The sequence below is a fragment of the Otolemur garnettii genome, unplaced genomic scaffold, assembly GCF_000181295.1.
Source record: "Otolemur garnettii isolate 467f Iridium unplaced genomic scaffold, OtoGar3 scaffold00164, whole genome shotgun sequence".
Taxonomy (NCBI): domain Eukaryota; kingdom Metazoa; phylum Chordata; class Mammalia; order Primates; family Galagidae; genus Otolemur; species Otolemur garnettii.
The window spans coordinates 2584391-2609765 of NW_003852559.1; the positions used below are offsets into that span (position 1 = coordinate 2584391).

General features: G+C 36.8%; 1 protein-coding gene across 3 annotated transcripts in view; it reads right to left on the bottom strand.

Annotated features, from left to right (window-relative positions):
- Nucleotides 1-25375, bottom strand: part of NDST3 (N-deacetylase and N-sulfotransferase 3) — a 180756-nt gene that overhangs the window by 86780 nt on the left and 68601 nt on the right. For all 3 annotated transcript variants that reach the window (XM_003800067.2, XM_012811560.1, XM_023519239.1), the window contains one exon: nucleotides 20720-20874. In XM_003800067.2, the coding sequence (XP_003800115.1) occupies nucleotides 20720-20874 (155 nt within the window). The remainder of the gene's footprint in view (nucleotides 1-20719; nucleotides 20875-25375) is intronic.

The window sequence follows — 25375 nt, forward strand, 5'->3', positions numbered from 1 at the left end:
GTGCAATTATTATCATGTCATTAGAACTCCACTAAAAATTGAATTGAAAAATGTCATTGCTTTGTTTTTCTTTCTTTTCCCTTTTCTGGGGAGGGGAGGAGGCTGGCTTTTAAAACCAGCATTTTTTTTCCCTCTCTAACACTTATATGTCAACACATATTTTGTCTTAGAAAAGATCAGTGAAGTATTCATCTAAGGTGGTTTAAGAATAAAGGTGCAGTGATAAAGACCAGGTAAAAGAATTTTCAATCATGGAAATAAAAAGAGAAAGAACAATTACAAGTTAACAGTTTTGTGAAGAACATGAGAAGAAGTAAAGGTGAAATTCTCCTCATAAAATATTCTCCCAGGCCAATTTCTTCATGTGTTTTCCCTGCACTCTCTTCCAGTATTGTTATAGTTTCATGTCTTAAGTTTAAATCTTTTATCCAGTGAGGATCAATTTTTGTTAATGGTGAAAGGTGGGAGGTCCAATTTCAGTCTTCTACAGATCGCCAGCCAGTTCACCCAGCACCATTTGTTACATAGGGAGTCTTTCCCTCACTGAATATTTTTGATTGGCTTGTCAAAGATCAAATGATGATAAGAAGCTGGGTTCATCTCTTGGTTCTCTATTCTGTTCCATAAACCTACTGCTCTGTTTTTGTGCCAGAACCATGCTGTTTTGATCAATATAGATTTATAGTATAGCCTGAAGTCTGATAATGTGATATCTCCTGATTTGTTCTTATTTCTAAGTAATGTATTTGCTATTTGAGGTTTTTTTTGATGCCATATAAAATGAAGTACTATTTTTTCAAGTTCTTTAAAGTAAGACAATGGTGCTTGCAAGGGATTGCATTAAATCTGTAGATTGCTTTGGGTAGTATGGATATTTTAACAATGTTGATTGTTCCCAGCCATAAATATGGTATATTTTTCCATTTGTTAACATCTTCAGCTATTTCTTTTCTCAAAGTTTCCTTGTTCTCTTCATAGAGATCTTTCACATCCTTTGTTAGGTAAATTCCCAGATACTTCATCTTCTTTGGCACTATTGTAAAAGGAATAGAGTTCTTGATTGTTTTTTCAGCTTGACTATTGTTGGCGTATATAAAAGCTACTGACTTGTAAGTATTGATTTTGTATCCTGAGATGCTGCTGTATTCCTTGATCACTTCTAAGAGTTTTGAAGTTGAGTTCCTGGGATTTTCCAGGTATAGGATCATGTCATCAGTGAGGAGTGAGAGGTTGATCTCCTCTGACCCTATTTGGATACCCTTGATCACTTTCTCTTGCCTGATTAAGACACCTAAGACTTCCATTACTATGTTAAATAGCAGTGGAGACTGGGCATCCTTGCCTCATTCCTGATCTTAGTGGAAATGTTTTCAATTTTACACCATTCAATATGATATTGGCTGTGGGTTTGCTGTAAATGGCCTTTATCAGTTTAAGAAATGTCCCTTCTATGCCTGTTTTCTTAAGAATTCTGATCATGAAAGGATGCTGGATATTATCAAAGGCTTTTTCTGCATCAATTGAGAGAATCATATGGTCTTTGTTTTTTATTTTATTGATGTGATGTATTATATTTATACATTTGCGTATGTTGAACCAACCCTGTAACCCTGGAATAAAACCAACTTGATCATGGTGTATAGTTTTTTTGATGTGTTGTTGAATCCAGTTTGCTAAGATCTTATTAAATATTTTTGCATTGATATTAATTAATGATATTGGCCTATAATTTTCTTTCTTTGTTGGATCCTTTCCTGGTTTGGGTATCAGACCCCCCAGGCAATTGAAGCAACACCAAAAATCCATTACTGGGATCTGATCAAACTAAAAACCTTTTGCACAGCCAAGAGCACAGTGAGCAAAGCAAACAAACAACCTTCAGAATGGGAGAAGATTTTTTCAGGTTATGCTTCTGACAAAGGTCTGATAACTAGATCTACAGAGACCTCAAACTAATCAATAAGAAAAGAATAAATAACCCCATTTCTATGTGGGCAAGAGACTTGAACAGAAACTTCTCTGATGAAGACAGGCTCATGGCCTACAAACACATGAAAAAAAATGCTCATAATCTTTAATCATCAGAGAAATGCAAATAAAAACCACTTTGAGATATTGTCTAACTCCAGTAAGATTAGCCCACATCACAAAATCCCAAAACTACAGATGTTGGTGTGGATGCACAGAGAAGGGAAAACTACCCTGCTGGTGGGAATGCAAGCTAATATGACCTTTTTGGAAAGAAGTTTGAAGAATACTCAAGGAACTAAAAGTAGACCTACCATTTGATCCTGCAATTCCTCTACTAGATATATACCCAGATGATCAAAAATTATTTTACAACAAAGATGTTTGCACCAGAATGTTTATTGCAGCCCAATTCATAATAGCCAAGACATGGAAACAGCCAAGTGCCCATCGACCCATGAATGGATTACCAAATTGTGGTATATGTACACCATGGAATACTATGCAGCCATAAAAAGATGGCGACATCACATCTTTTATGTTTACCTGGATGGAGCTAGAACATATTCTTCTTAGTAAAGTATCTCAAGAATGTAAAAAGAAGTATCCAATGTACTCAATACTACTATGAAATCAATATATAACCACCTACATGCTCATGTAAATGGCAAAACATAACTATAGTCCAGAAAGTAGAAGGGAAGAGGAAAGAGAGGGGAGGGGAGTGGGGATATAGGAGGAGGGAGGGCGTTTGGGGGGACCTCACCTAATGTGCATGATGCAATGGCACATTTCAAAACTATTAAGAAATGAGTATAATTGTGATGGATGTGTTATTTAGTTCAATGTAAACATTTCACATTGTATATTGAATCAGTACCCTGAACCCCATAAATGCATCAATGTACAAAGTTATGATTTAATAAAAAATAATTAATTAAAACAAAAGAAATTTTCAATGACAGGAGCTACATTATGAATTTCAAACATCCACAGATTTGTAAGCAATTGTGCTGATCAAAAGCTCAAGGTAGTTTTAATTGGTTGCAGGTAGTCAGTTGTGTGTTTAGGACCCCTATGTAAGAAAAGGATATATATTTGTTTACTTTTTATTTCAAATTAATATGAGGGAACACATTTTTAGGTTACATTGTTCTCACTTCCAAGGTAAAGCTCAAGTTGTAGAACAGCCCTTCACCCAGGGGCGTGCTGAATACCCTCACTTCGTGCACATTGTGTGAGATCCCACCAATTGCCCTCCTTCTTCCCATCAATGGTCCTATCCCCTCCTCCTACCCTCTCTTTCCTCATCCCTCCCTCTTTCTGGACTATATTTGTGTTTCATCATTCATGTGGTTGTGTAATTGTTTATATATTGGTTTCATATTAGTATTGAGCACATTGGATATTTTTTTTTTCCATTCTTGACATACTTTACTAAGAAGAATGTGTTTCAGCTCCATCCAGGTAAACAAAAAAGATGTAAAGTCTCCATCTTTTCTTATGGCTGAATAGTATTCCATGGTACACATATGCCACAGTTTGTTAATCCATTTATGGATTGATGGGCACTTGGGTTACTTTGACTACTTGTGGTAATTATGAATTAAGCTGCAATAAACATTCTGGTGCAAATGTCTTTGTGCTAAAATTTTTTTTTCTTCTTCTTGGTAGATACCTAGCAATGGGATTGCAGGATCAAATGGAAGGTCAACTTTTAGTTCTTTTAGAATTCTCCATACTTCTTTCCATAAAGGTCGTATCAGTTTGTAATCCCAGGAGCAGTGTAGAAACGTTTCCTTTTCTCCACATCCTTGTCAGCATCTGCAAGTTTGAGACTTTGTGATTTGGACTAATCTTACTGGAGTTAAGTAATAGTCCTAGAGTGGTTTTGATTTGCATTTCTCTGATGATTAAAGAGCATGAGCATTTTTCATGTGTTTTTTGGCCTTTCTTCTGTCATCTTCAGAGAAGTTTCTGTACAAGTCTCTTGCCCACTTAGGAATGGGGTTGTTTGCCCTTTCCTTGTTAATTTGAGTTCTCTGTTGATTCTAGTTATCATGCCTTTGTCAGATTTGTAACAAGCAAAAATCTTCTCCCATTCCAAAGGCTGGCTGTTTGCTTTGGTTGTGATATCCTTAGCTGTGCAGAAGCTTTTTTGGTTGACCAAATCTAAGGAGGTGGGGGTAATTCCTCATAAAATAGTTTCCTAGGCCAATATTGTCAAGCATTTCCCCCATACTCTATTCTATAATTTTTGCTGTTTTGTGTCTCAAATTTAAATCTTTCATCCAGTGAGAATAAATTTTTCTCAGTGGTGGGAGGTGTGGGTCCAGTTCCAGTCTTCTACTTGTGGCTGATCTGTTCTCCCAGCACCATTTATTAAATAAAGATTCTTTTCCCCAGTGCATGCTTTTGTTAGGCTTATCAAAAATCAAATGATGATATGTGGCTAGGTTCATCTCCAGATTCTCTACTCTAATTCATAAATTTATGTCCCTATTTTTGTGCCAGTACCATGCTATTTTGATCACTATAACTTGTAGTCTAACCTGAAATCTGGTAATGTGATTGCCTCCTGATTTGTTTTTATTTCTTTTTTTCTTTATTTGAGGTTAATGTGAAGGCATAAACTATCAGGTCATAATATTTGAATTTGCTAGGTAGAGTGCATCTTATAGTTGTGTCCCACACTCAAAAGTTGGGCCATACACCTCTCCATTGTGCCCATTAAGTGGCTGCACACCAGTCTTCCCTCCCCTGATTTATTGGTTCCCCCACCCCCACTTGAATTGAAGTGAGTTTTATTCCTACGTTGGCGTGAATTAGGTAGTATACTGGCTTCACATTAGTACTGAATACATTGGATATTTGCTTTCCATTCTTGTGATACTTTACTAAAAAGAATGTGTTTCAACTCCATCCAGGTTAATACAAACCATGTAAAGTCACCATCTTTTTTATGGCTGAATAGTATTCCATGGTTACATGTAGCACAGTTTGTTAATCCATTCCTGAGTTGATGATAATTTAGGTTGTTTCCACATCTTGTTGACTGTAATTGAGTTGCAATAAACAATTTAGTACAAATGTCTCTATGATAAAATGATTTTTTTTCTTCTAGGTAGGTGTTTAGTAATGGGAGTGCAGGGTCAAATGGGAGTTCTAATTTGAGTGCTTTGAGGATTCTCCATATTTCTTTCCAAAGAGGCTGTATTAGTTTTCAGTCCCACTGACAGTGTAAGTGTTCCCCTCTTTCTACATCCATACCAGCATCTGCACCTGTGGGACTTTGTGATGTGGGCTAATCTTACTGGAGTTAGGTGATATCTCAGGGTGCTTTTGATTTGCATTTTTATGATGATTAGGGATGATGAGCATTTTTTTATGTGTTTGTTAGCCATTCATTTATTTTCCTCAGAGAAGGTTCCATTCATGTCTTTTGCCCAGTGATAGATGGGATTGTTTGCTCTTTCTTTATTGACTAATTAGAATTCTTTATAGATTCTAGTTATCAGGCCTTTGTCAAAATCATAACATGCAAATATTTTTTCCCATTTTGAAGGTTGTCTGTTTGCTTAAATTGTTGTGTCCTTAACTGTGCAGAAGCCTTTCATTGTAATTAAATCCCGTTTGTTTATTTTTGTTTTTGCAATTATTGTGGAAGTCTTCTTCATAAAATCTTTCCCCAGGATAACATCTTCAAGAGTTTTTCCCACACTGTCTTCTAGGATTTTTATCATTTCACGTCTTAGATTTAAATCTTCTTGAATCAATTTTTGTAAGTAGTAAAAGTTGCGGGTCCAGTTTCAGTCTTTTTCATGTGGTTACCAGTTCTCCCACCACGATTTATTAAATAGGGATTCTTTTTCCCATTGATTTTTTTTGGTTTATCAAAGATCAGATGACTATAAGAAACTGTTTTTATTTCTTGGTTTTCTATTCGGTTCCATTTGTCTATGTCTCTATTTTTGTGCCAATACCATTCTGTTTTGATCACTGTGGACTTGTAATATTGACTGAAGTCTGGTAGAGTGATGCTTCCAGCTTTGTTTTTATTACTAAAAATAGCCTTGGCTATAGGAGGAGGAGTGGTTCTGGTTCCATGCTAAGAATTGTATTGGCTATTCAGGTTTATTTCTGGTTCCATATGAATCGAAGTCCTTTTTCAATTCTTTAAGCTCTGCTATGTATTTCCTCATTATTTCCATATTCTCGGTGACTTTGTCTTGGAATTCATTAATTTCTTGAGACAACTGTTGAACTATTTCTTGGTGTAGGAGGAATGGGATTTAGTAGTTCTCATTCATGGGGTTAAGGAGAGGTCCTTTGTTCCCTGCTTGCTAACAGAAAGCTCACTGTGTACTCCCCGTTGGCAATGGGTGCCTTCCAATGAGTTTTTCCCTACCCGATCTTTGTTACCTTTCTTCCTCTTTCTTGGCCTCACAGCTTGTCTCACTGGGCTGATGTATGTGACTTCACTTTCTTCTCCCTGTGCTCAATTCCCCACTTCTGGCTTCTCTGAGTCTACTTCAGTCTAACATCTTTCCTTTTGGACAGGAGCCTCTGCCAAAAGCTGCTTCTAGTTGGTCATTTTGACTCTTTCTCTTTTAAATGAGTTTTACACGAAGACAACATAAATTTGCTCTCAAATTAGCATTCAATACCAGAAAGAACACCTGAAATCTTACTGCATAGAGAAGCATAACCTCAGATTGCAGGTTGTATGATCTGGAAGGCAGATGATCATGTTTTAACAGATTTAGTCATAATGCTAACTTCCTGGCTGTTTTTTCTCTTCTAGATTATTCAATTTCAGATTAAGTACATGTTATTTTGTAATCTAGGGTAAAAGTCTAGCCAAAAAGTTAATTCTCATTTTTTCCTTACATTGATCATCAATAGAAAGTAGCCTGTTAGATCCAGGAACTCTGAAATCTACATCAAGATCTTCCTAGTAGAAGACATGGTCTGAAAAGATTGAGGAGTGTGGTTGTGTTACTATAATAAACTGTAAATAAATATGTGGAAAGAACATGGAATTAATTGTCTCAAAATTGAAATTGTGATCTCCACAGCTCAGCCCACCCCACCAATTTTGCTCATTCTGCAAATGACATTATTAGTCATCAACTAACCAGTTGCTGTGTTTAAAAGGTAAATATTCTCGGCATCTTAAATTTGTCTGCTTTTCTCCAATTCTATGATCATCATCACCCTAGTCCAATCCACCTTTTTATCCCAAGGCTTTTGGGGATAGACTCCCATTCTCTCCTTTGCCTCATTCCAATCAATTCCCTACACGGTAGCCAAAGCAATATTTAAAAGACACAAATATGATTATGTGACTTTCTACTCAAAATCCTTCCCTGGTTTCCTCCTTTGTATTTAGAAATAGAAAATTCTTAGCACGATCACAAGCTCGGCGTGATCTATTCCTTGCTTCTTTATCTAGTTCATTTTGTACCGCCCTCCACCCCTCACTGAATTTTAGTCACATTAACCTTTTTCTGAAACTCATCAAATGCTTTCCTACCTCAGCATGTTCCTATCTGTGGTTTCCTCTGTCTGAAATGTTCCTACTCCAACTCTTCACCTGGATAAATCTGACACCTCTTCAGGCAATTAATTCTTTACCAAAAAGTCCTGATGTAAATGAAACCCAATTAAGACATCAGCGAGCTTTCATTTGTTTTTCACAGTACACAGCACAGTTTGTAAGCACATATTTCTTTGCATAATTATTTACATAATGTCTCTCTTCTTCATTAAACAAGAAGCTCTGTGAGGTCTAGGTTATGTTTCATCTACTGCTTCATGTCCAGTGTCTTGCCGACAGCCAGCACTCAACAAATATTAGTGAAGAAGCACAGACACTGATTCTGACGACCTCCCTCTCACTCCATTTTTCACTTTCCCAATTATCTCAAACTGTCAGTTCATCTGAAAAATGAACATATGGTTACTCACAGGGAAACTTTGATACCTACATAAATAATACTTGAAAACACTTTTGAGACTGTAGTTAAAAATTATGATTCCAGTCCAGACACACTCACTTAGTAGCATCAATTTGTCTATTTAACTTATATTGTATATAATTAGAAATTGCAGGATTTTCCTAAGGTATACATTCAAATATTTCTGAATAGAGAATGTGAAGATAATACAGTTTTATCAAGCAAAAGGTGATACTCTAGTTCTTAGAAAAATTTCTCCAAAAACCAAAGAAAAAAAGAAAAAAGCTCCATCATTCAGGTGGTTGAGTAACACAATTAATTTCATTACTAAAGAACTGTTCGTTAGTGTCTTTGATGATACTTCCTTATCGAGGCTCTTGCTAGTAGTTAAGAATGGTATTTACTTTTAATTTTTGTCTCTACTTCAATCTTTCTAAACAGAAAAAATTTGGTAATTTCCATTAATGGCTAGAAGACCCATTGTCTATTTTTATATTTTGCAGATTGGCAAGTATTCAAATCAATGTCATTTACAGAAAACTCTACAGGGACAGCAAATCAAACAGTCATTCTGTATTCTACAGTAAAAAATAACAACAACAAAAAAAAAACAAAAAACAAAACTTCATTACAATGTAATTTGGAAATACTTCCAAATGCTTTTCTGCTGTTTTTTTTGGGTCACAATGTCCCATTTCTGCAGTATATGGAAGGTCATGCTTTGGTTAACTATCACATAGTATTGAGAATTTACATTTAAAATTTATATTAGTTTAAGATGAAGTTTTTCTATATTTATATTTGGGGGTATATTTTGAAGTTGTTTCTATCAAAAGATATTTTTCCTAGATGTTTAAGTGGCTTTTTTCAAGACTATGTTTTATTTTTCTTTTAAATCCATGTCTTCCTTAAAAATGGTGGATATTTGAGATGTTATTTCACTAAGAAAAGAATATATTTGTCCAGATAGTAGGAACATTATTTTGACCACCTCTGACTTCTTTCAGTTTGGAAAATGAGAGCAGAAACTTTTAACACAAAAGGCACATGCAAACATACATACACACATAAATATATATACATACGTACATGAATATATCTAATATATGAAGAAAATACATTTATGAAATGATTTCTTTGAATCTGAGAAGAATTTTAAAACTTCTAATTTGTTTTCCTAAGGGAACACTTAGGAGCCACACACATTTTCAGCTTAGCAGAACCTGTGGCCCTACTGCCCCTTGGGAAGCAGTCTTGTAGTAGCTGCTAGGACTGAGAGGAAGTAAGAAATGGCAGTGGCTATTGGCAAGGTAGCCCAATACATGTAAAGCTACTATTCATGGAAAGCTGACCCCCTTTTGTTTTTTTTTTTTTTTTTTTTTTGTGAGACTGAGTCTCACTTTGTTGTCCTTGGTATTGTGCTATAGCATCATAGCTCACAGCAACCTCAAACTCTTGGGCTCAAACTCTTGCCTCAGCCTCCTGAGTAGCTGGGACTATAGATGCCCACCATAACGCCCAGCTATTTTTTTTTTTTTTTTAAGAGACAGAGAGCAGGTGTCTCATTCTTGCTCATGCTGGTCTCAAACCTGTGAGCTCAGGCAATCCACCCGCCTCAGCTTCCCATAATGCTAGGATTACAGGCATGAGCCACTGTGCCCTTTCTCAATCTAGAACAAAATCAAATGAGTCAGGAGCTTTCGGTTAAGGAATTAAGGTTTTTTATTGCATACTAAGATTGTTAAATATTAGGATGTTCCTGTGACAAATGATGGTTTTTCTGGTATGTTCTGAAATGAAAGATCTTGAAAGAAAGAATTACTTTAGCATAGAAATCTAATTTTTAATTTTCTAAAGTTATATAACAAAGGGGTGGTACAAGTAGTCATTGAAGTTCAGATTTATAATTATATGTTTCTTTGACATAATCTTTGTAGTTTTAGAAATGATCTTATATTCAGATGTTAAATATGAATGTACTATTTTTAATCCATGATCTAATCTAAACCAAAGTACACAATTTTCTTTCTTCATATTTGAGGAGGTAATAATCTCCTAAAATATGATAGGTACATTTACATAAATTTGTTTAATATTTATAGATTTGGCCACTAGCTATCTCTCTAATTTTTTTTTTTTTACATTGATTCATTTTATGTTTCTATTTGCTGGCTGGAATGAGAAAAATTTCTATGATGATCATGTTGTTTTTAATAGATTTAGTTTAAAAGTTTTAAATCATCCTCTGCTGGCAGCTGGTGCATTAAAAAGAATTTGGCTGATCTTCTTCATCCTTGGTTCCTGGAAGATAATTCCTAAGTCCTTGGAATTTCCTGAGTGATAAGAGTGGCTTTGCTGTTCACGGTGGTCCCTAAAATCATATCTGACTTTATGCTAATGAGATGACTCAGGATGAATTTTGGCTATGCTAGAAAGACCAGCTATATAATTATAGAGTTAGGTTTTTGAGACAGGTACTATCAGCCTGACCTCAGGGTAGGAAGGGAGAGTTAGAGATTGAATATGATCACATGATCAATGAGTTAATCAATCATGCCTACATCATGCAAAAATAATAAAAACTCTGGGGCTTGTGATTTTACGTGGGCTTCCCCTGGTTGGTGATATCTGTATGGATCAAGACACCCCAGGAAGGAGATATTCTTTGTCTTAAAGTTTTGATAACAAAAAGCATGGCACAATAACACAAGTAACAAAAGTCTTCGGATAAGGGCATTCAAAGTGTTAATAAGGAGGTCTTGTGAAAGAACGCGTTATAGTAACTCATAAAACAGAAATGTGACCTTATCGCTATTTCACATCTCTGGAAAAAACATACAGTCTTTAATTAACTATAGTACTAGAAGAATCTATTCTTCCAACATCCAAATATAGTCAAATCCATGGCAATGAAATTATTGATGTACCAGGGATCCTGGGGATAAGGAGAAGCATGGAATCATGGGAACAGCACACCTTTAGTTCTGGGATCATTGTCAATGCTGCTCTTCACAGGTTTACCACCTGGGCAGGTTATGCAAATTTCCTCAATTTCTCTGCTTGTTAAGTAAGGTTAGTAAAACTAATTATCTTACAGACTGTAGAGAAGAATTAAAGATGTAATACAAGCAAAGTTATTGGTTAAGTGCCATTTAATTTTCTTTCATATAGTTGACATTATTCTCTTTGTTTTTAAAACAGTAGCAATCCACAAAAACAATCCTTCCAGCACCACTGCTTAGCCCCAAACTCAGAATTCTTATTTCAGAGCTGATATTACTCAAAGAAGACACAGTAGCACTAGCAATCGTATCTAAAAAACCTTTTACTAACGATACACATTTATTCTGGAAAAAATGATAGATATTATGTATAAAGTAGGAGGTAAGAAATACTTCTGGTTAACCACAAATTTGATAAGGTTGTAGCAATGACACCAACAAAGCCCCTCCTTGACACCACATGTGCCCCTTTAACTGCTACCCCAAATTAACAGCTGAATTACCTGACAAACTTGAATGACACAATGTAAGCCAAATGTATGAAAAAATTCCAGAAACAAAGTTAAACAAAAAACTCAGGACTGATCCTGAAAAAGGTACGCATACTCAGCTTTAACCTTCAGCTTTTATTGCAACCTTTAAGAAAAGAACTATTTGAGGGACAGTGACAGATTTTCTCCCAGACATCTCTAATAATCATGTAATTTATTTCAAGTACGTTTCCATTTAACTGAGCATGTTGTTTTCCTCTTTTAGAGTGTTCCCTCCAGAATTTTTGAAGTGTCATATCTTTTTTGAGTGTCTGATAAGTAAACATACCACTAAAGGACATGCTTCTGTGAAAATACTCAAACAATGGTGTAAACACTTGTATTTTGCACAGGCCAGCTGGATATTTTTGAATTGCTGGGATGTCTTCAAGTCATCAGGAAAAGAGGTTTATAGAACTGTAAAAAAAAATTTATAAAGCCTTATTTTTTTATGCTGTAGAAAAATAACAAAAGAAAACGATCTGGATTTATAACGGAGGAAGAGGAGGGTTGGTTTACTCTGCCTCTCTCAGAATTTGAAGCAAGGAGTTTTATATGGACTTCTGTGGTCTCTGAGAGGTAATAAAGCTATGAAGAAATTCAGGGACAATCTCCAATTCCCAGAGTACTTGTAAACACACTAATCGCTCTGAAAATGGACCAGGTGGATTAGATTATGTAAGTCTGCATAGTACTAATTTTAATTAAAGTTTAATATTCCTGAAATAATAAAAAGTTGATAATGATCTTTGTTATAACTCTTGCATGCCCTCTGGTATTTATGAAAGATGCCAGGACTGTGATCCTTGGGTTGCTAATAGAACAAGCACAAGAAATTATATAAATCACATAAAAGCTATTCAGGAGATAAACGCTGTAAAAGAGCAGACTTGGATTCTGAATTTGTTTAAAAATTTAACTCTTTAAGAAAGTAATACTCTGATTATGAGATTCATGTAACAGCAATCAGTAATGGGGGAAATGGCACGGCAACTTTCAATTATACAAACCATGGATGTTAGCGTGGCTTTGGAGTTTGACAGAACCGGGATTAAATCACTGTCCCAAGTTTCACTGTCTGTGGATCTTAGGAAAATTAGGAGTGTTCCTTTCTGCATTTTCCGTACAAGAAAAGCCAACCTCACAGGTAGTTGTGAGAATTCATGAAGGATGGATGCAAAGCGTTAGGTACGACGTCTAGTAAATATTTGGAGCGCAAAAATTTCTCTTCCTACATTTCCTCAGGAAAGGCGAGAATCTTTCTGATTGAAATGCGAGGTTCTGTTTCCTCTCAGTCAGGGGAAACAGAATCAGGATGTCAAGTTTCACAGCTTTTCCTCATCGGAACATAAATTAAGGGAAAATGCCACAGACTCGGGGAGGCTAGTTTGGAGGCTGCTGCAACGATCTAGGTGTGGGTGAAAAATTGGAAGTAAAGCGAGGATGGAAAATTTTGAAAAGGAGCAGGAGATGGTACAAAAGAAAAAAACTGACAGAAATCGTTGAGTGAGTGGGAACATGAAGTGGGAGATAGGAAAATGCCAAAGTAGACCCAAGGGTAGCACTCGTGTGGAATCTGCCCTGATTTCTTCTGCCATCACCTCCATCTCTGAAATGTTTATATCAACCTCTCAGAACACAAGTGCCCCCTCCGTTTTCACTGAATGTAAGGCCTAAAAGGAAGGATGGGTCCAATTTTTGGAGCAGCATGCGTGGATCTGGAAGTGGGCTTCCTCTACCCTCATTCCCACGTTTGACACAGCCCACCAGTAAGATTTCTAAGGAGGACTCAGAACGGCTTTTAGTTCAGCTTGTGTCCACATCCATGTGGCCAATAAGGGATTATTTTCATGTAGTACATATTTAAATTCATCTTTCCTTTTATGAATCCAGTTGAAGTCACCAGATACGTGTGCTGAAGATGAGATCTAGTATTGCTGTCAGAGGTACAAGGAGAAGGAATTGAGGGATGCCTTCCTACCTCCTCAGAGTATGAAGTCCCCTAGAGTGGAGGAAAGGTAATCTGAAAGGGAATTTACAAAGAAAAGGATTCTAATTTCCTGGGGTAACAAAACCTGTTTCAAAAGTTTAGTGATATATCTAAATGAGAACAAATTCTGTACCACTATAGATATGGGTGTGTGTGTGGGGGAATCCTTCCGTAGGTAAAATATAGAACTTTTAAAGAAATAGCAGCACTTCATCTTCATGGAGATAGCCAGGTGGGAGCCTTAAACCTGGGTGTTCTTTTTGACCTCTTATTTCCTTTTGCTTCATCATCAGTAAAAAGTCTGAATGAATCCGTCAGAAATAGTTTTCACATCTCTTGACTCCATGATCCCATTTCCACTGGTTTAGTTAAAGCTGGCCTCTATTTCCCCCTCTCCTTTGTTAATTCAATAGCAATGCCGTTTGTCTATTTACCTCCCATTTCTCCCTGCTTGTCATCATCCTCAACACTCATGCTCTGCTGCTCTGCGATTCTGCCACCTCTGCGCAAGTACTACAACTCTGGGCAAGAGATGGCAGTTTCATCTTGGAGTTCAAAGTACTTAAAACAGGTAACTCTGAAAATAATCAGATAACGATATTTCAATTCAGGAACGTAGATTTTTAAAATATCCTGATGAAAAAATAGTTGTGAAACAATTGCTAGGAATATACCAAGGGAACAAAAAGGGGTAGGGATTTCAAAAAATGAAATTAGTTCTAAAGCTTAGACTTATTTGAGACAAGGAAAAAAGTATGTGCTTAGGATTGTAGCCAACAGTCACAAAGCTCTGAATTCAAGTGCCAGCTGCGTGGTGGGGGGAATTACTTAACCTCTCCAAGTATCGGCTGTGTCACTCATACAATGGCGCTGACAGCAAGATTATTAATCTTAATCTTAAATTAAGATTAATAAGAGAATTAAGTCTGTTAAATTAACCAGTGTCGTAGCCACATAAAAAAGTTTCAATATGGGGCTGTTACGTGCTGGAGTTTAAAACACATACAAGAGGTACCTGACAAAAGGCAAAAATCAGGTAACAAAAGAAACCAAAAAGGTATAAAAATTACGCCAAGGACACTAAATCTCAGGATAAGTTTATTTTCCAGAAATTATTATGCTAATTGAAAATGACTGCTCAGCAAAACATAAACAAACAATATCACAGCATATTCACAATTGGGGGGAGAGTGTGAAATACTTTAAGTGATGATAGAGTAAAAAATAGAAATATCTGCTTATCTACTTGGCTTCTGTCAATATAAACTCTGCTGTTACTTTCTTTATCAAAGAGAACAATTTCCAAAATATTTATGGTGACATAAACACAATTAGATGAAGAGCCAATAAGATAAACTAAACCACGAACTCTAGCAAAATAAACTATTTCTTTTCTTCTAGGCTCAGGAAAGCACATGTTAAGGTAATTAAAAAAATAAAGTAGAATTGATGTAAAGTACTTTTAGTGATCCTAGAAAAACAAAGAATTGGATACATAAGTTGAAAATATGTCAATTTTCCAAAAAAGGAGAATGGTAGCATTTTGTGAACTGTATCATTGAGCTTAACGTCAACCCTGTGCAATTCTAGACGGGATCTCTGAACAGATTACTGAGAAGTAATAAGGAAAGAAGCAATAACTATGAGGAAGGCTTATGTTTTGATACTGTGCTATGTAAATCCCTTTTAAAATAAAAGTTTTAGATTGGCATCAGAAAAATGCCACACACGTATTGATTCTTGATTTCAGCAAGATCCCTGACATACTTTGGGTAATCCTTATGGATCTTAGTTGAGTTACAGAGATTTGTAGTTAATTAACCACCTTTTTTTTTTTTTTGCAGTTTTTGGCAGGGGCTGAGCCTGAACCTACCACCTCCAGCATAAGGTGCAAGTGCCCTACTCCTTTGAGCCACAGGTGCTGCCCTTAACCAACTATTTTGAAAGGATGATTCCTGGGCCTATGTTACCTTGGAAAGCTCTATCACGGATCTCTCACTATGATACTATGTTCAACTTTACTAATGACTTCAGGTACAAAAGTCATAAAGGCTTAGATTTTGTACATATTTTATACTTGTAAAGCATAAGGATGACATAATGGTGGGAAATATATAAACATGTTAAGTAACAGAATCCATCTGTAGCAGCATATTGATACAGTGAAACGCTGAACATATAACAAATAGGAAATGTTAAAGGGACAAGTGTAATCTCGAGGCTAGCATGTAGTTTACAGAATCAATCAGACAAAAATAAGTGCCTGAAGGTTTAATAAATAGCTCGTGGCAGACACACATGTGACATCATCGTTTAAAAAATTTAATGTGCTCTTTGGCTACATTAATAAACATAAAGTGCACATGAAGGAAAAAATAGTTCACTGTTTTCTTATAATAAGGTCACATTGGTGGGACCATAACGTTCACATCAGGGCAACGGACATGGAGAAGGAAGCTGACAAGTGAGACAGTGTACAAATAGGGCAACTGGGAGGAGGGGCGTCTGAAAACCTCTCCAATGCTTCAAGATACATCACCTGGAGCAAGGCCCATGCAAATGTATTAATCATCCCTTTTTATGTTCTGTATTTCTGATCCTTTGGTATCTGGAGCCTTGCTGACCCTGGAGAGACTACTTCTACCAGGACTAGCAACTTCCTAGACGGCCAGCACCTTCCAGAGAGCGCGCTCTTCAAATGCAAAACACCAAATTCAAAGCTTCTACCCTAAGCCAAGCAGACTGTCATGCTGAATGACTTTCCCCCTGCTCTAATCACCACAGGGCCAGGTAGGTAGCAGACAACTAGGGACTGCCCTTACACCCCAGAACTCACCGATGTCCTGAGCCTGCTTTCCTGCAGAAACATACAGCTTCTTGCCCACATGTCCCCCTTGCTCCCTTTGCTTTCTGAACAGCACTGCTACTTCTGCATGTGGCCCTGTGTGACATGACAAGCCCCCTCCTCTTGGCAACTGTGAATAACAAACTATCTTTTCAATGGCAGTTGCCTCCTAATCTGTTGAACTCACCACAGCTGAATGATAAGGAAATCTACATGCTAAGAGAGTAATGATAGAATCTTACGAACTAGAAGAAATATTTACTTGTATTTTCATATAAACAAACATTTATTGAACACCTACTGGGACTATTCATCTAAATTAGAATGCTACTTTAATGTGTAAGACTGTACTTTCTCTTCTGTGCCTTTCTTTATAAATATATTGCTGGACACCCTTTCGGGGTTAGGCCCACTTAGTTTCTGAGTAGTTGAGAGATTCAGGATCGCTGAGTGATAGCGGTGGTAAGAGTACAGTAGCGTCACATTTCAATATTGTAATTGGCATGGCCATCCCAGTTCTCTTAGTTTCAATATTAGCCCTGAGAATATATCTCTTAGGCTCTTCTGCTGTCATTTACTTCCTTGAAATTCTTTTAGCTGTTCATTTTATGAAGTACATTTTAGACTTCACCACCTCGGTCATTTTGCTCTGAATATCAGCCAGTGTCTTTTTAAAACTACGCTGCTTGGATTACTCTAGAAATGGTCTTCCAGCTCTGAGAGGACGCTGTGCATCCTGGTTGGAATGCTCTATTTCTCTCAAGACCACTAGAATTATACTTTGTATTCAATATCAATAAGATGATAATCTAATGTACCTTGTAATAAAGTGCTTCATTGAAATAAAAGTGATAGCATTCATGCTCTAGCTGGCAAGCAAACTAATTAAAAGATTATCATATACTCATATTCTTTAAGCCAACAAGTCTTTCAATATATTTTAAATTACCTTTTGATACTATAATCTTTCTTTTTATATTGGAAAAGTTAACATTCTCACTAATGGAAAAAGTTTCATAACTGAAAATAGACATTCCAGCTAATATAAATTAGCAGGTTCTGCTGCACTTGGAAAAAAGGGGGGAAAGACCCTACCTGAAAGAATGATGGAAATGCAGTCACCAGGATAATCTTCAGGAAGATTTTGTTTTCAGGAACCTTGTTATACTACTACTAATATTAATATTATTGTCTGCAACAATGTTAAATATCATCTGGCAAAGAAGTCTATGATAAAACCTCTATTAATTATTTTATTAACAATTAAACTATCACCATTTGCTAACTTTTAGGGAAAATCCTTCCATTAAGAAGGATTTTTTTGTGATTTAAATAGCATGGTACTTTTTTTGTGATTTAAATAGCATGGTACTTTATTTTTATAATATATTTTGTCCTATTTTAAAAACTGTATGATAGGTATTTTAAATTGTGTTGTAGACCAATTATTAATGATACAATTAACCCTTCTCTTAGAAAGGGGACCTTTAAAGAAAACCTCCTATTGAAATTCCAGTTTAATATCTGAATTATTCCGCATATGGTAACAAAATATTTTTTCCAATGGACCATTCAAGCTGCATTTACTGATAGCGGTGAGCATCAAATGCAAGTTTGCTTAAAAGATTTATTTGACCTTCCATAATAAGCTACTAGAGCTTTCAAGGTCAAATTAAAACGGATGTCAAATTTGTTTGTGAGTCAGAAATATCCAGGTTGTGCAAAACTCAATGAAAGCATTTGCTAAAACTCAATGAATAGTAGGTGTTTGGCTGCAGATGGTGATGGTGAACGCCCAGACAGAAGAGTTTATCACAGTCTCAAAATTCTCTCCGTTGGGAGGGTGCTGGTACGTTAAATGTCCTCTAAGTCAGCTACCCATTTGAGTATTGCATCTGTGACCTTCGTTCTTGTTTGAACATCTATTCACTCCCAAGGTAGCACAGAGCTGTTTTTCATGTTCTTTCAGTTCCTTCTTTGGGAAACACTCATGCTCATTTAAAAATCAAGAGCCTCCAAGCTAGTAGAGAAAAACAGGATGTAACCCAATTTAGAAATGCAATATTAGCACAGATTAAGCATTTGCTTGTTCTACATAGGGAGCAGATAATTGAGGCTGAACTCCCTCCAGAAAAGCTTCTGAAGAATTATAATGGCTTCTGTACCTATATACAATAAACAACATTCAGGCCTGTGGAACGATCCTCAGATTTAGATGTTTGTTTCCCTTCCCCAAAATTTTAGAGCCTACCTACATTAGAGAATTTTATGGAACCTGAGAGAAAAGCTGCCCTTTGAGTCCTACCTTAAATTCTTCATTTCCTTTACAGTACCAGGATTACCAGGTATTCCCTCAGGTTACCGGGCAGAAGAGAAATCTAGATTTATACCCACGGACTGGGATGAGAGGCGAGTGAGGAAGCCTAGGGACGTGATTTACGCAACAGTAGAGGACATAGTACTGCAATTTATTACCAGGGAGCTGTATAATCATCAGCAAGGGTTTCTCTGATTCTCAGGTTCCCCATCTATAATGGGATACACTTACAATTCAGGGTTGTGAGAGTTAAAAGAAATAATGGAGGCGAGGTAAAAAATGAAAGTGCTTTATCTCTCCTCATTACATCTTTAAACTTAGTAGCAACACAGTTAAATGCCATCCCAATACGACTAAGCGTTTAAACTTAAGGAGTCTGTCCCTCTTAGCTGTCATTCCAAATACCTCAGGAGCCCAAGTAAAAATTGAAAATGGCAGTTTTATGATGTTAAATATAATAATAAAAACAACAGCTGCTGTCTACAGAGTGTTATGTGCTAATCACTGTTCCCGAATGCTTTACCTGTGTACTCTCTTCCCTACTGTTATGCCTGAGGAGGGACCGGTCTGGGACTTCGTCTTTTGTCTTATCTGTCCTCTGCTGATGCCTCCCACCTCCATCAACTACTCCTGTATTTGATTAAATGTTAAAGAATAAACTTGATCTTTTTTCTGGAGATCCTTCATGATTGCTTTCTCCTGCTTCAAGGTCCATAATCTGAGTGGCAAACATGTAGTTAGGAACAACACTCCTAAGAAGCCTCCTTTTCTTAGCCCTTAAGTTAGGCAGTCAGAATGACCAGAATTTGTTTTTGAATTATTTTTTCATTCATGATGATTTTTGGTTGAGAATTCTAAAAAATGTGTATAACTCCTGTGTGTATCTGTCCTTATTATATATACTTTCAAGTATTTACAATTAAAAAAATAAACATAAGATTGGCGTTCATTGATTCATTCACTGATTCATTCATCCAAGTACCAATAGAACATAACAGTGAAGGTCATGTCTTATTGACATGTAACTGAACCTGCCTTGATATGTTATTTTTTGAAGGCTACCAAACAACAATAACAACACAACCTCTCCCTTCACGTCTCAATATTTTATCTTTTACTGGTGCTTTTTGTTCTTTTACTGTATATATATATACAGTTCATGTGCCATAAAGTTCATGTGAAATTTAAATAGTGTGCATGAACTTCATGGTCACCTTGTGAGTATACATATACATGTACATATATAAACTTTTATCTCACAGGTTTCTTTCTCTTTTTCTCCACAGATTTGGGAAGAAATCACACAGTAATTATTTTCCCCACGTCATCTCTTGCTGACTAATATTGCTAACATCACTGGTCTTAGACTTCTAAAGATGCCAGAATTAATGTTGCTGGATTGAGATAGGACTTTTAGTAGTCTTTATTACAAATTGTGGCAGTGTTATCTACCCAATTTTATATTCTATTTGCTATTCCTGTTTAGATTTGGGGGCGGGGAGAAAGATAACTCTCCATCTCACAGAAGTTTGCAAATGCTATCACAACGTTCCTCCAGGATGAGTGTGGAGGAGCAGCATTCTTGATTTCTTGACAAACTATCCATGCGTGGCAAGGGTGTATTCGAAGCACTTTGTTTCTTTTGAGGAGTAGACTAAAATAAAAATCCCATTTCCACAAGAGCACAGTTCTGGCCATTCCCAGTGACACTTATTCTTTGAAGTGTGAGTTTTGTGTTCGTGTGGTTTGGTAGGTCACGGAATATTTCATTTTGTTGGAGAATTCTTTAAGGTGCATATTTCTACCTCTCCAATGCAACAGGAAGCTCCTTTTTTAGAAGAACCATAATATCATAATGAATCTTGTATCCTGTGAAGTCCCTTAAACCAGACCCCTCAAAGCATTAAGCGTAGTGACGAACACCCAATAACAAACTCAAGAGCCACATGCCAAACGGCTGTGACACCAAGATCTTTTTAACAATCAAAAGCAGCTGTAAAAGTGCCAATATGCCAAAAACCTCAAAGAATTTTTGAACGTGAAAACCTTGTCATTTCCCTAGTTGGAACATGTGACATCAGCGCGAGTGTCAGAAAGAGTTACTTACTAAGGCGAATTTCTTGTTGAGAATCATCTGCTCCACCAAAGACGATTCGTTGTGGAAGAGGTGGGGCTGCATGTGGCTCCACATGTGAGGAAACCACCAGAACTCATCCACGGACCCCAAAAGACAATCGTCCCCTTTATCTTCCTCTTCAGTTCCTTTGGGGGGGGGGATATCATTCAATTAATTCCTGTGACACTGACTTATCAATTATCTATCTCTCTACTATCAAATATGTGTCTAGAAGATATCATTTAAAACTGTTTTACATTCACATGAGGGAAAAATACAGTTCCCACCGCTGACTTAATAGATAGCAGTTTTCTTTTGAATTTAGAGAGATGGTCCAAAACAAGAAAATTGAAAGTGAGACAAAGTACAAATTGCATTCTTAAGTAGCTCCTTTTGCACAGGGGGTCAAAGTCTTAAGACCTGTCTGAACTGTTTCAAGCTGCCTTAGCTGCCTTAGTACCCTTTAGTTAATTGTAATACTAAAGTCCCAGTCCAGTGGGAAGTACTGTGCAGGCTTACCCTGTATTGTATGTAAATAAACAAGGATGCAGAGACAGAACTCTGCATCACTTGTCAGAAAGACATTTAAGGCTCAAAAAATAAAAATAAAAAAAATTTAAGGCTCACAAACAGGCAGGTGGTGCAGAATCTTACTCTCCCTAGAACACCTGCTGCCGCCCAGGAGTGAGTTTCCTATCTTGACCAGGAATGAGAGACCCATGTAAGTGACCTCTAATGAACCCATCTTGCTCGCCAAGCTGGACTAGTCTGGGTCATGTTCTTTTGGTCTCTCAGCATCATCTCAATTTGGGAGGTGGTTTTTCTACACCATCTTGGGATTTTCCAGAAACAATTATATAAGGCTTTGAATATGAAAGGCAGCAGAGGAAAATCTGGTAGTTGGGGAACAAACTGAGATTATGACAAAACTCTTTTAAAAGTTGTTAAACATGAGACATAGACAAGAAATCGCTGCAAGCTGGAGAGACATGATCATTCTCGAGGACATGAGAGCCCTTAACTTTCAGCATCTTTGTGCACTGTGTAGTTTATAGAGAATGGAGGCGCAAGTAGGAAATGTAATTGAGGGAGCAGTTGGGAAATGGCTATCAGCGCCCCAGTGGGAGGTCCTTCTGATGCAGGTTGTGCGTTTATTTGAGTTCCATGGTAGGTCTGAGAAGAAACTTCAATATTTGGTGAAAACTAAAACATAAGAAGGAAATGAAAAAATTAGAGAAAACTGAAGGAAAGGAAAGGAAAAAGGGTGAAAGTAATGGAAAAAAAATGAGAAGTGGTAAAGTCCTACAGGGATGTCCAACCTTTTTCTTGTTTACCACCCGCTGGAAGAATAAGAGTTGCCCTGGGCTACACATTAAAGATACAAACTGCTAATGAGCAAAAGAAAAGATCTGTGGGTACTTTTCACAATATCTGACACTACGGATGAGAAAAATGGGCTTTAAAAATTTGCATGCAGCCCACGGGCCATAGGTTGTACAGGCTTATGTAGCAAAACCACCAACACTGTTCCTTGGTGACGCTCATGTTCCATATACTTGTCATGGCTCTGGGGCTGCTGGACGCAGCCTTCCCATCCTGAAACTCTCATTTTCTTGAGAGTCATCCCTGTTGTTATTTCTCTAATTTTTCATACATGGGCTCATTTTATTTCCTTCATTTTCCACGACCTGCAGTTCAGTTGAATGTGGGAAATTATCACAGTTCTCCTAACTTATCTGAGCATCTCTTTTTGCACTTCCTCAGAAACAGCTTCTTTACTAAAGCATAAAGTGAAAGCAGCATAAGGCATGTCATGGTATTGGTAACCCCAAAACATGCAGCTGCACTCGAATTTCAGCCAGAACATGGAATCCAGTAAGAGCTGAGAGCAGTGGTTCTTCCTGTGATGTTCACTTTGTGTGGAGAAAATCTGCTCTCATGTTTTCAATGGCAGCTCTGGTACGACTGGTTATATTAGGGCCCTGCAGGCTGCAGACGGAGGATGGATAGCGGCCCTGGACCTGTGCACTGAACCCAGCTCTTCTTACCACTATTCTTTCATTCAGTTACCCAAGAAAAGGAAATCAGGGCCTGTTGGCAGGAAAAGAATTAGGTCCTATGGTTTATTGGACATTGGAAATAATTTTCCAAAGACAAAGGCATAGCATGAGGCTTCATGGTCATGTCAACTTACGCAGGAGCAACAAAGATTGATTATGATGACATAATTGTCCAATAAGGACAGTATTTTTTTTTTTAAGGACAGTATTCAAATTAACTTTAATATCCTTAAGTACACTACTGGTATGAAAGAATGTTTTCTCCCTATGTACAAAGATTACACCTTTAATTGGTTTTCTTTATTTTTTTTTCTTCTTCATCATACACTCATGTTGCCATAGTACAGTGAGCCACACTTACTTTTTAGTTTATTTTGTAGGTTCTAATACATTTAGGTTGTGTCCTTATGCCCAAGTCATATAACTCCTTTAATGTCTGTATTCACGTAGGTAAAAGAAGAATGTTTGAGAGCAAGGGTCTTGTTCTGACACATAGTGAGTAACATATAATGTCCCTTTCTTTTCCTCCTATATTTCCAATAGCCATTCTTCTTTTAGTTTCTTAAGTTTTCTTTTATTCCCCTCCACTATAATACTACATGAAGGTAGTGGCTTGTTCTCAACAGAGTACTATGTGGTGGAGGGGATATTGTGTTCAAGAACTGACCAAGCCATCATATTAACACACTAATGAATGCGTCATCAGCATGAAATGTTCTTGGGCCTTCTGAGGGGCTACCTCACGGCTTAGAGAAGCCTTCTAGAGAGAAATGCAAAAGAGTAGGATGGTAGATTCAGGCATTTAGGAACTCTGGTGATCACGATCATGGCAGGATCTTGAGTCCTTCTACCTTTTGTGACTGGTGATGCTTAATAAACACGTGTTTTGTTTCATATAAATCTCAACTAATGTGCACAATGCGAGGGTGTTCAGGGCACCCCTTGGGCAGAAGGGCTCTTCTACAACTTGAACTTTACCTCGGAAGTGGGAACATTCTGAAAATGTGTATCCCCATATTAATGTGGAAAAAAAAAGACTATGTCATTTGGTTTGCCCACAATTAACCACCTCTGCTTTGTTTAAATTCAAGATACTGTCCCGTTCCTTGACATTTTGTATGTCACCAGGACACCATATTATGAGGCCATTCACTTGCTGCATTTTTCCTTTCTTACACTGCTCCCAGGCATAAGCCTCTTAGGGCTTCCCAGAAATCAATCCACTCCAGACTTCCACCTCCCCTGCAATGTGAGTGTGGGTAAACTGAGCTGAAATTCTTCAGTTTATAGAAAGTCGCCCTTCGGATTGCTTTTCAGCTCTGTCCTCTATCACCTCCCACTCTCATTTTCCCCTATATCGTTCCTGTCATCTTGCATTTATTAATTTCTTTTAGTTGGCCTTTGCTCAAAGTTTATTTATCAAAACAGAGGAATAGATCTCAAGGTTCTTTGGAAAAATAGCTCAGGCATTTCTTGTCCCTTCTCAAATATCATAGTGAAATCTGTTACTAAAATATTCATGCATTTGAATTATGCCAGAATGATGTCTGCGTTCTGAAAAATTTATCTCAATTCATAGTAGTCTTAATTGTATGTTTTTCCTTTTATCTTTTTAGCCCTGTCTTATTTGATTTAATTTAATCCTACTTTGGGGATATTTTATATCAGAATTAATTATATTGGAAACAATTATCTATTGCTTATTACTTTAAACATTATGATAAAAAGAACTTGAAATGTAGCTCATGGTTGGATTGTCCTGGCCTCATGATATCTTTTTATCTCCCCCACTTGTGCCCACTTTTGTCAGAACTGGAGGAAGAATAAGAAATCATATTCCTCAATTTTAAGTGCCATTTTTTAAGTCAGCATAAAACTATGCTGAAACTTTCTAAAGTTATTGCAAATTATAATTTATTATGTATTTATTTAAATAAGTAGTTGCTGTAATAGTTTGTCTGTGGATTTTCCTACTCTGATATTGCATTAAAAACCATCATAGATTGAGACTTTACCTTTAACTCGCAAAGCATTGAGTTAAGCAATTTACATACATCATCTCATGTATATCTCATAACCCAATGAGGTAAGGGCCACTGCTAACCTCACATTACAGGTAAGGAAATTGGTATTTGGAGAGGTGAATTAACTTGTCCCATGTCACTGAGAGGTTTGAGCAACTTCAAATTTAGGGCCCTTAACTATATCATTCACTAACCAAATGTAGCATCCAGAAATAAGACCAGCATTTACTAATTCAACATAACATTGCTTTTCACATTGTTAATTAATTCTGTGATGTGATTAGACTTTATAGATACTATTAGTTCTCAGTGATTTGGGGGAATATAGGAAACTAGCAAACGTATAGATAAGGAGAATCTTTTGCCATTCAGCTCCCCTAATCAAGGGTTGCAAATTAAGCAATAAAAACATAATTTTTCTAGTGCAGTGCCTAAGAATTGGGATCTGTCTTAGTTCAGACTGTTTTGTGACACACAACTAGCTATATGAGCTTGGGCCTCTCTAAGTTTCCATGTTCTTATCTAGAATAGAAGCTAACATATTTTTTAGTTCTTAGGATTCA